At 38.3% G+C, this 11,488-nt stretch overlaps 3 protein-coding genes and 1 long non-coding RNA gene across 4 annotated transcripts; 3 read left to right on the forward strand and 1 right to left on the reverse strand.

The window, feature by feature from the left end:
• Positions 1 to 37: 37 nt before the first annotated feature.
• Positions 38 to 621, forward strand: LOC134825864 (uncharacterized). Its single transcript, XR_010161629.1, has 2 exons — positions 38 to 152; positions 264 to 621. It is a non-coding gene; the product is annotated as an uncharacterized LOC134825864 (long non-coding RNA).
• A 389-nt stretch (positions 622 to 1,010) lies between these two features.
• LOC134825861 (uncharacterized) lies at positions 1,011 to 3,335 on the reverse strand. The gene is made up of 2 exons (XM_063838050.1): positions 2,277 to 3,335; positions 1,011 to 2,165 (listed from the first exon to the last, which is right to left on the reverse strand). The coding sequence occupies exons 1-2, from the start codon at positions 2,702 to 2,704 to the stop codon at positions 1,661 to 1,663; spliced, it is 933 nt and encodes a 310-aa protein (XP_063694120.1). The 5' UTR covers positions 2,705 to 3,335; the 3' UTR covers positions 1,011 to 1,660.
• A 2,332-nt stretch (positions 3,336 to 5,667) lies between these two features.
• Positions 5,668 to 6,723, forward strand: LOC134825862 (large ribosomal subunit protein eL18-like). The gene is made up of 4 exons (XM_063838051.1): positions 5,668 to 5,808; positions 5,959 to 6,052; positions 6,197 to 6,305; positions 6,459 to 6,723. The coding sequence occupies exons 1-4, from the start codon at positions 5,674 to 5,676 to the stop codon at positions 6,685 to 6,687; spliced, it is 567 nt and encodes a 188-aa protein (XP_063694121.1). The 5' UTR covers positions 5,668 to 5,673; the 3' UTR covers positions 6,688 to 6,723.
• A 170-nt stretch (positions 6,724 to 6,893) lies between these two features.
• On the forward strand, positions 6,894 to 7,835 carry LOC134825863 (ubiquitin). The gene is made up of 4 exons (XM_063838052.1): positions 6,894 to 7,026; positions 7,203 to 7,325; positions 7,522 to 7,584; positions 7,708 to 7,835. The coding sequence occupies exons 1-4, from the start codon at positions 6,924 to 6,926 to the stop codon at positions 7,803 to 7,805; spliced, it is 387 nt and encodes a 128-aa protein (XP_063694122.1). The 5' UTR covers positions 6,894 to 6,923; the 3' UTR covers positions 7,806 to 7,835.
• The last annotated feature ends 3,653 nt before the right edge of the window (positions 7,836 to 11,488 follow it).

Genomic DNA, 11,488 nt, shown 5'->3' on the forward strand with positions numbered 1-11,488 from the left:
TTAAACAGTTGGGCAATTTTCGCGCAAAACGCGGCATAGTGGAAGGAGTAATGAGCTCTTTGAAGAGTACTCTAGCTGACATAAAACTGCTCTGCGATGACTGTCACTCTATTGCAATGAAACACAAACTCGACAATCTCACCATCGACAAGGTATTTATACAAATATTTCCAAAATTGTACTTCCCATCCCTCGTGAACTATATCCACTCTACTACTGGCAAATAGTGCTCCTAGTTGCTCTGATACGCAATCTCTCCGCAGGATGACAGTGTGGACAGTAGGATCACGAGCAGTTTGGAGTGGTCACTAGAAGAAATGTCCGGAATCCTCGGGAAAATGTCTGGTTTAGTCAACTCTCTTCACTCTCGTCTGCAACCTAAGTCGTGAGATAGCTACATTAGCGAACACTGAATTGTGCTATCATGAGATATGTACCTGTTTTATGTGAAATGGAAAAGATGATACGGTTAAGCATAAGGAACCCGTCCGGCAAAATGGGTCGAATTTCCGGTGATGATGATAATGATTTTAGATAATTGAAGCCCGTATCTATTTGAATGGTAATTGAATGTTTAAGGCAAATTGGTCGTTTATTTTTTGCATATTGTACGTTTTACAAGCTTAGACTTTTATTTCGTGAATCCCGTCACAGTGGAAATTCATACAACTATGTGTCAAGAAATGAAATCCCTAAATATATTTTTGAGTCGATTGAACTATTCAAAATTATTTCGAACTGATCTTTTCACCATTTTAGCATGTATCTGCAGTATTATCTAAACGAAGAGGGTAAGAGGGTGTACACTCTGAAGAAGTTAGCTCCCTCCGGAAAACCGACCTTGTCCGCTCACCCAGCCAGATTCAGCCCTGATGACAAATACTCTAAACACAGGATCCTGACCAAGCAGAGGTTCGGAATACTTCTCACCCAGCAGCCTGCCCCTAAATACTGAACACACTATTCATATCATCTTTAACAGGAGGTGAAGCCTAGCTAGCTACTGGTCCTTACAGTCTTTACTTAATGGGGCCATGACCAGACCAAGCGATTAGCATTCTTGAGGTTTGTATTTCGAATGATTGATTAATTTTGTGCGGAATTAACTAATTCAAATGCGATATTCCAGCAGTTTTGTTAAATTTTATATAAAGTTTAGTTAACTTATTCCTTGTTGTAAAACTTTTCTGTTCTTGCAATGTGAAACAATTTCAGATGTCATCTGTCGGGAAGATGAAGGTTCTAGATACAAGCTAGAAGTTGTTACCACTCATGATGGATAACTATTTTAAAATATACAGGTTAGTGGCTAGTGCATTATGTTACTCGAAATTGTGCTCAATAATTTCATATCCGTACTTTTTTCTTTGAATAAATCATTGTTATATTGAACCATAAATGTTGCAAATTATTCACATTAAGTGCTACTATACATCAAAAGAATTTCTCGAAAATTTTCATCAACAAGATTACATAGTGTCAAAAAGTAAAAAATGTCTACAATCTATCCAGGGTGTCAATTAAAATCATATTGTGATCATAATAAGGCTGAATCGACTGCAGTTCGGAAACCAATAGGTATCTTCTCTAAAATCATCCTCAGAATTATCAACAGTTTATTGAGCGGGAATTAGGGATTAAGTGTGCTCTGTGATTGTGACTATTGTTGGACAGTATCCCCGGTATCCTCCGCTGTCACACGTGGTGGACGAATCACGGAGTTTCTGGGATTGTATTTTTTGACCATACCAACAGTGGTCCCTCCCCACCAGTTGTCATATGTAGAGGCACACGAGAGATCGTCGAAATTACACCGTCTGAGAAGTCTTCCATCGTCAGCTACCCTGAAAAGTGGGTAATTGTTCGCCATCCTGGTATCTGGTTCTGGAACTTGGTTCAGAATTGCCCCGTAGTCACCTTCGTAAGCTTGGTCTCCAAACGCTGTGAATATTTGAGCCACGACGTCCTGCAGAACTTTAACTACTTTCTCTCGGTGTCCACTGTTGAATGTGTCGTAGAATCGTTTCTGGCCCCAGCACGTCCAGCGATCGTTCAGCTTGTTCATGACGTTCAAGCCAAATTTGTCGTCCTCAGCGAAATTGTAATATCCCAGTTTGTAACCGTTAAAACCACCAACGTCTGATCTTAGTTTTTTAACTGGAACTCTGGCGGAAGGTAAAGTTTATAAGAAAGAAAACTCACTTCTAGAAATCATCGAATGGATCAGTTTTTATAAAAAGTAAATTTAGGATCAGATATCTACATTCTACAAATACCTTATGTGGCCAGCAGTAAAGCTTTGCTCGAGATAGTTACAAGAATATGCTGACATTGAGTACGCTTCCTCCAACATTGCGAATCCTAATTCAATTTTGCCACTTCCAGGTGTTCTGTAGACAATTCCTGCTTCTTTTGCCCTAGCAAGTGCTAATTCGTGGCCAATTCTCCATACTTCCAGACTATAGGGTTGATAGTGGTCAAAGTTATGCCGCCCCATTTTAAGAACCTTTCCATCTTTTTTCCCCCATTTCCCTCCGAGAATCGCATCGTACTGTTTCGTGAACCATAAACCGTGTCTCTTGTACATATCAGAGGGCTCGTTATATGTCAAATCATCATCCAGAACCGTTGGAATGGATGGGTCCCCAATTTCATTTCCTAGTACCGACTCCACTGAATTCCTCTCAATTCTCATTAACGCCATCAGTTGGTCGACCTGGGGCTGAAGCACATCTGGGTCCTGTAGAGCTAAATCATTGAAAGCTCTGATAAACTTATCAGCAGGATTACCTGCAGGGTCACAGATAGAATCTTCTATTCCATAGAAGTTGCCAGCCAAGGTCAAAATATCGTTGAAAGATAGTCTTACTCCGTTAGGTAGACGAAGTTTAGGGGTCCTGTCGTAAATATTCAGGTCAGCTATGATGTTTTCAAGGGGCTCAGTGCTGCCTAATTCAGGTAGTGGCGGGATTATTTCCAGGTCTTTTCTCGTGCTGAACACAGGCACTTCTGCTGACCTAACGTTAACATATTGGTCGTTGTAGACTTTGGCGTTTGAGGTGGACTGCCCTTCTTTTTCACTTCTTAGAGGGATTTTAATCGTTGAACTAGGATCGATGTTCTGCCCAATTCTCTTTCTAGATAGTTTACAATATCTTTCAGTCTCGCATACGGAATAACTTGGTTATCCAACTCGTGCATTATTTCTCTGTAGTATAATAGTTAATTAACGATGATTAGATGCAGATCGTTGCAAAATTCATCTTGTAGCGTATCTACTTGTAAACCTATCAATTACTCAATTAAGGATTATTTAAACTGACAAGCTATGTTTTACAATGTACATCAAATCTTTTATAAACATTGAACGAGCAAAAGTAACTATTATCTAAGTTATGAAAAGAAACGGACAATACAGCAGTGATGGCTAACGCTTGTGTCATATTTGCATACACAGGTGGTGTGTAATTCGAGGAGGCCCTTAAACGCGTGATTCCTAAAGCGCGTGATGTTGGAATAGTCGGAAGTCAAAAGTCGAGTAGAACGGTACGATAATCACATGTCTTGTATATTTCGTAAACGATTTAAATTCAATCAAGATGTATATTCGAACACCAATGTATTAAATGGTATTAAATGATTTTGTTACGATATAATAATATTGCTAAATTACAAATTACCAAACAAATCACATTGAAGATTTAAATTTATCGGGTTTTTTATTGCGCAGTGTATATCAGGTTCCGTAAACCACCGTTACAAACTGTGATTAAAAATAAAAGTTGCTGAAGAAGCTGATACGGTATTTGTATTGAGATCAAAAACAGAACAGTACACATAGAAAATGCCCTGTAATGTTTTATAATATAACGGTAGTCGTGTAACCTGATGCCAACATTTTCGTGATGCATACATTTTCGTGATGCATACATTTAAATATTCAAGAAAATTCGTATGATTGTGTGCCTCATAAGATATTTAACGATGATCTAACCATGAGCCATGATTGAACAATGAACATTGACACTCAAAATGAACTTGATTCGTTTTAACCAGTATACATTATATAAATGACCAATGACCTAACAGCAATATATCCCAGGAGCTGAGATGTTTGTATAACTAAGAACTGCAGAATGAAGAACAGTTTCCAAATGGCTGCTATCAACCATAAGATATCTCTGCAAATAGAACCTCCACAACCTCCATCGTGTATGATCCCTATGATCACTGAACTGTGAAATGGTGAGCTAACTATGGCCAGATTAGAGATTGTTCACAATTCACATGTTACTAAATCACTTGAGGGGAGGGAGGAGGTTTCTAAATAATTACGCTTATGTAATTTTAACATAATAGAAATGTGTAAAACTGATTACGGAGGGGGGAAAGGCCGAGGGGGGTTTAAAAATTGACCAAAAATTAATTACGCAATACATAATTTACACGACCCCTAAACATCATTTTGATTTTGATATTTTAAAATATACGGTGTAAATCGCGATGACAATGGACTGCAATGAACTGAGAGCAAACAAACGTAAATGATAGCAGCAAAATCAGATTTTGATATTATAAAACTATGGCTCGAATGAATGATGACTATTATGTAATATGTACACACTTTTTATATGTAATTAGTTGATATAATTATAAACTACTTTTCCTTCCTATTTCCTAAACCCTGTTTACTGCATGTCATATTGTATCATAATCTTGTGTCACATTTGATTAAAAATAACCTCAATATTGTTATCTGGCAATTGTTTGTTCTTCATTTTGAGAAAAGTTCAGGGGGAAAGATTGTGATTTCTGTTAAACATTTTTTTAAAATTCATTGGTTGCATTATTATGATTTAAGAGTTATCTGCTTTCTGTAGTGAAGATTCATTGAATTAAATGCTTAAATGCAATAATATAATAAGGATTAAATACTGTTTGTTATATCATTCCTTCCCCCATTTTAGCATGTATCTGCAGTATTATCTAAACGAAGAGGGTAAGAGGGTGTACACTCTGAAGAAGTTAGCTCCCTCCGGAAAACCGACCTTGTCCGCTCACCCAGCCAGATTCAGCCCTGATGACAAATACTCTAAACACAGGATCCTGACCAAGCAGAGGTTCGGAATACTTCTCACCCAGCAGCCTGCCCCTAAATACTGAAAAGCGCTCCACCAGGGATGTTTAATCCTTTTTATCGGGTTGTACTGTAAACAGAGTCAGGAATGGATCGCGCCGAACATTTTCGGCTGCCTAAATTTTACAACCGAAACTGACTGTATGTAACAGATGAAACGAACGTTGAATTTTACTTTTTTTCAAGCTTTGTTATTATTTGGTGGCTTTCATGATTCTTTAGTCGCCTGGATAGCATTTCAATTTTCTTACATCATTAAATATATTTAATTTATTATTTTAACTGATCTTATTCTTGTGTTTTAATTGAGGTCGGTAAGAAATATCAATGTATATCTTCACCAACTACCAATCAAATTTGTCAATCGGTGCCACGTGTCTAAACAAGTATGGACCAGCTACCACTATCTATATCAAGTCTGTATGATGTGATCTTGATCAGTTCTGCTCCACAATTATCTACTGTTTACACATCAAATTTGTTAATTCGAAATTATCTTTTAATTATTCTCACTATCTTCCTCCCAATAGCTCAATATGGGTATCGATATAAACCATAAAAAGGACCGGAAGGTACACCGGAAGGAGCCAGTCTCCCAGAACGTGTATCTCCGTCTTCTGGTTAAGTTATACCGCTTCCTCTCCAGGAGAACTGCCGCCAAGTTCAACCAGGTATGTTTACAAGCCATCTTAGTGAAGAGGGGGGGAGGGGGGGGGGGGGTTATTAGTTATTATTCATAGAGGTTATTTGTTTGGAAGCGGGATCCTCTAATAAAATAATTCCTTTTTCATTATTCGCTAATTCATCAAACCCTCGTTCAGGTTATCTTGAGAAGACTTTTTATGTCTCGACAAAACAGACCTGCCATCTCTCTCGCTAGAATCACCCGACAGATGAAGTGTCGAGGAAGAGAAGGTATTTCCTTACACTCATAGATGTTCGATATGTCTATTTAAATAAGATTAGTTGTATATTGTGCTTTCTTGACGCGATAGCTCCGTGCGTTGAATAACGTCCGTTAAAAAGGAATAATAATCTAACGTTTTGTTAAACCTCTAGGAAAGACTGTAGTTGTGGTCGGTACCATCACTGACGATAAGAGGGTATTTGACATTCCTCAAGGTCTGAAGGTCTGTGCTCTCCGCCTCTCAGAGGGAGCTCGCTCAAGGTACGTTTGGTAACTTTCAGACCATATAATGGTGTTTCATTCCTCTGAGATTCTGTCTTTGTGATTGTTACTACTAACAGCACAGATCGCTGATTTATCTATTATAAAATGACACAATGTAATCAATGTAATTTTAACATAAACCGTCTCTAGGATTGTGAAGAATGGAGGATCTATAATAACTTTCGAGCAGCTGGCCGTGGAGGCACCTCTCGGTCAGAACACCATCATCATGCAGGGTCGCAGAACCAGACGTGAAGCTAACAGGCATTTCGGAGCACCAGGTCTGCCCAAAACTCATGCCAAACCATTTGTGAGGCTTAGGAGCAGGAACCACGAGATGGCAAGAGGCAAGAGGAAGAGCAGAGGATACAAAGCATAATTTATTTCATCGTATGCCAATTTTATCGTATACAAATATTTGCGTTTCATTCGTTGTGCTTTCCTTAAATGAGTAATCATGTACAATTTAGATGCAGTGGATTTTACTGTATTCTGATTTCTGGTATTGAAATTTGTCTGGACTCTTTTACTTTGTATTCAATATCAAACAACAAATTATCGAACAGCCCCCTAATCACCGATTACTCCGTTACTTAACCCAATCTCATCCTAGCCATGCAGATATTCGTGAAGACCCTCACGGGTAAAACGATCACTCTAGAGGTCGAACCTTCCGACTCTATCGAGAATGTCAAGGCCAAGATCCAAGACAAAGAGGGTAAGCTTTTATTTATTCTTAAAATCCAGCTAATATTTGTTGATCTATGATGCAATGAAATTTCAAATTTATCAGCACATTCTTATCGTCTTCAAATAATTAAATCATCATATCACTTTCTTCTTTCATGGGAAGTGACCTACAAGTTCGTTGTTTGACAATATACCACCTCCCAGGAATCCCTCCAGATCAACAGCGTCTTATCTTCGCTGGCAAACAGCTTGAGGACGGTAGAACTCTGAGTGACTACAACATCCAGAAGGAGAGCACCCTGCATCTGGTACTCAGACTTAGAGGAGGTCAGTAAGATTAGTTTCTATCTTTTCTGGTTGAAACACCCCCTTAGACTGGTCACGTGTTCACCTTTTGGACCGAAGAGTGAATTTCATTGTTTTAATAACTAACAAATTTCATTATTTTATAAATAAACTTTTATGTCGAGGTTTAAAATTGTTATTTAACTAAGATGGATCATAACTTTTGCTATCTTTTCAGGAATCATCGAACCCTCAATGCGTGCCTTGGCTAGCAAGTACAACTGCGAAAAGATGATTTGCCGTAAGTTAATTTGGTTTTTGTCAGATTTTTAGTAGTCCCACCCTAGTCCCACTAACACCTTCTCTTTAAAAAAAGCTGATAAAATACTAACAAACGTATCTGTAATAATACTGGATACTTCAGGAAAGTGCTACGCTCGTCTCCACCCGAGGGCCACGAACTGCAGGAAGAGGAAATGCGGACATAACTCAGACTTGAGAGTAAAGAAGAAGCTGAAGTAAATTCTGTATTGTTTTAATTTTTATCCAAAATTATCGTTTTATTGCTCCAACATCCAAAATATAATACAAATTTACTAGCTCAGTAAACCTGTTTATGCAGCTGTCTTCTTGTAAATAATTGGTGAGATGAGAATCTGATCATTCACACTACTATTCTTGCGGGTAAAATAATTAGTAAAAACTATAAATTTCGGTCCTGGAAATTTCATCTTCAAAAACTGAAAATGAGAGAGATTAGGACAATATGATTTTGCAATTTTATTCGGGATTTTGACTCCCAGTACCTCAATTTGGTTTCATATCATCATCAATTAACTGACTAATTGGTTTCAGGGCAAAAAGTTCGGCCAATCTGTCAAATTTGTGTTCAGAAAATTTCATATTTGAAAATGGGACAGACTTTTGAAAATACAACTTTTCGTTTTGTTAAGCTTTCTGCTGTGCGCTTCTTCCGGCCGAAATCAAACTTTCAGCACCCCAATCGTGTCATATGCCATCTATAGTTGACTTACTAATTGGTTGCAGGTGAAATAATCAGTAAAAACTGTAAAATTTCGGTCCTGGAAATTTCATCTGACTGTCGACCCCTGGAGATGTTCTCCTTCTACAATGGAACTTGATAAACTGAAAGACCTTATAGTTCCCCAACTGGGAAATCTCGCTAACGAAGAACTTAGAAAGGTGCAGAATACATTGGAGAACCTTCTCTGACTAATTGGTTTTTGGGCAAAAACTTCATCCAATCTGTCAAATTTGTGTTCAGAAAATTTCATATTTGAAAATGGGACAGACTTTTGAAAATACAACTTTTCGTTTTGTTAAGCTTTCTGCTGTGCGCTTCTTCCGGCCGAATTCAAACTTTCAGCACCCCAATCGTGTCATATGCCATCTATAGTTGACTTACTAATTGGTTGCAGGTGAAATAATCAGTAAAAACTGTAAAATTTCGGTCCTGGAAATTTCATCTTCAAAAACTGAAAATGGGACAGAGATTGGGACAATATGATTTTGCAATTTTATTCGGGATTTTGACTCCCAGTACCTCAATTTGGTTTCATACCATCATCAATTAACTGACTAATTGGTTTCTGGGCAAAAACTTCATCCAATCTGTCAAATTTGTGTTCAGAAAATTTCATATTTGAAAATGGGACAGACTTTTGAAAATACAACTTTTCGTTTTGTTAAGCTTTCTGCTGTGCGCTTGGGGGGGTACCAATGGCATAAATGGCATAATGGAGAATTGGCCAAACAAAATTTCCATTTATGCCATGAAATTTCTATGCCATTTGATGAATTTTATGCCATTTGTCTCCATTCTATGCCATTCGAAATATGAAATTTTAAAACTTTGAACTGAGAATTTAATTTAACGAATTGTCTGCACCCCACTAGTACTGTCCACCTTTATCTCTATTTATTGTACAACAACATCTATTTTCACCCATTAAATTCCTCAAAATATCCCTAGCAATGGGCATTATTGATTATAATTACGTTCAATGTATATCAATATGATATGATGATTTGGTTGATTGTGGACAAGTGACCGGGCAGTATGGCATAGTACACGCTACACACCGTATAACAGAGAGGACAGTCGACTGAATGCTCCCAGTCAATCGGATATCCAAATTAACAGTGGAAAACTGTAACATTACCAACTCGATTAAAATATTATTTGTTAATGATGTGTACAGATGTATCGTGTCGGGACCGTGTTCATGTAGAATGTTTTGAAATTTAAACATTTTCACAAGATTGATAATGATCTGTGTTTCGAATGGGTAGCCTCTTAAAAGTAATATTCATTGATATCTCGATGAACCTGTATATTAGTATTACATAACAGTTCACCAAATGACCTGAAATACTTGCTTCCTATTATACAAAATTATGATGACATAATATATTGCTTAAATATCTTCATATTCACTGCTGCATGGCAACATAGCACTCCTTAATTATTTTTCTATAATAACGTTAATCTAGTATAATCATTGTAGGATTTTGAACATCTCACAATTTGGGCTGTAGGACTGTAGAGCGGGGGACTGTATGGCGTACTTGGTCAAAAGTAGGACCCTAGAGCGGAGTCAAATCGCCAGGGTAGGAATCTAGAGCGGAACCCCCTTACCGGAACCATACTATAAGGACCCTAGAGTGGAGTCAAATCGCCAGGATAGGACTCTAGAGCGGAACTCCCTTACCGAAACCATACTATGAGGACTCTAGAGCGGTACCCACATGTAAATTTTGGAGCGGTTAGAAATTTGAGATCGGACTGTAGAGTGGACTTGGTCGGAAGATTGAAATCAGATTAGATACAACTCGTGATTGATTATTATAATTGTGAGATTAGAATAATTCATGGAGTTGTTGAAGCAGAAAATTGTCCTAGATTATTTATATTATACATCATATCATATTGTAATTTTTAGATACGTTAGACAATTGTTCGGTATAAACTTCTTCCATTTGACTGAAATATCCTGATGCTACTCTAAAATGCAAAAAGATTCTTTGATAAAGAGGTATAATTATGAACTGGTCGATGTGATTTCGCTAAGCGAAATACCGACCAAGTACGTGCACTCAAGCAGATCATTTAGGAATGAGGATCTCATCGCGTGACACTTTAGCACCTACTAAGGGTATCTCATGCTCAGTCTAGTGACAGGGTATGTTCCAGATCAGATCCCATCGCATAGCGGTTCTTGTTAGTGATTTCGATAGTGCAGTATAAATGTCACAGAGAATTTAGTTTAGTATATCACATTCGATTCCTACTCCTCTTCACAACTATCTACAATATGCTGAGTAACAGTTATTACTTAACTCTTCCTGAGAAGGCCGTCTTCATCCGGGGACGAACAGCTGAGATGGGTACGGGAGAACGGACTGAAGAAGGACTACGACGAAGGAATTAACGACCCCCTTACCAATTCCTGGACTTCAGGTCCTGTTCGAGTGTGGATACGTAGACTTATGCACTATGCAGCTTGCCTTTCTCCCAGTGGACGATGTTCTCCCTTCTTTCATGGAGCTCCTAGATCTTATACCCTCCCACCTTGGCCTCGACGACTTCCTTAACTACTTCATGACGAATTGGGTACAGGGAGTTTCCACCGCTCGTAGCACCAAACCTGCCCGCTTTCCTCCGCAATCCTGGAACCTCGTCGACCGGACTACCTGCAACTTCAACTACGCAGAGGCCTTTAACAGAAAGTTTGCAGCAATGTTGGGACACTCTTACCCAACTATCTGGACCTTTCTTCAAGCCGTCTACATAGAACAGTCCACTACAGATGAGATGATGCTCAAGGAGAGTTACGGGGATGCTCCTCCTGCAAAACGAGCCCGTCAGCGTACCAAGGATAGCCGACTGGCACATTTAGTAAAAGTCTACGACGATCATGACATTGTCTCACTCTCCCACCTTGACATGTTGAGGAACGTGATGGTCGAGGAACTGAGTGAACTATTTTAAGATATTTGATTCGCAGTATTAATGTATAATAAGTTGTATCAATTCTATCATCATTATGTGACGACTATTATTAATCATTGATTAAAAAACATAGCTCAATCTTCAAAACTAACTTTACTCTCAAATTTCTAACCGCTCTAAAATTTGCATGTGGGTACCGCTCTAGAGTCTTCATAGTATGGGTCCGGTAAGG

This window comes from Bolinopsis microptera, unplaced genomic scaffold (assembly GCF_026151205.1).
Source record: "Bolinopsis microptera isolate Bmic1 unplaced genomic scaffold, MBARI_Bmic_1.0 sca196, whole genome shotgun sequence".
NCBI lineage: Eukaryota > Metazoa > Ctenophora > Tentaculata > Lobata > Bolinopsidae > Bolinopsis > Bolinopsis microptera.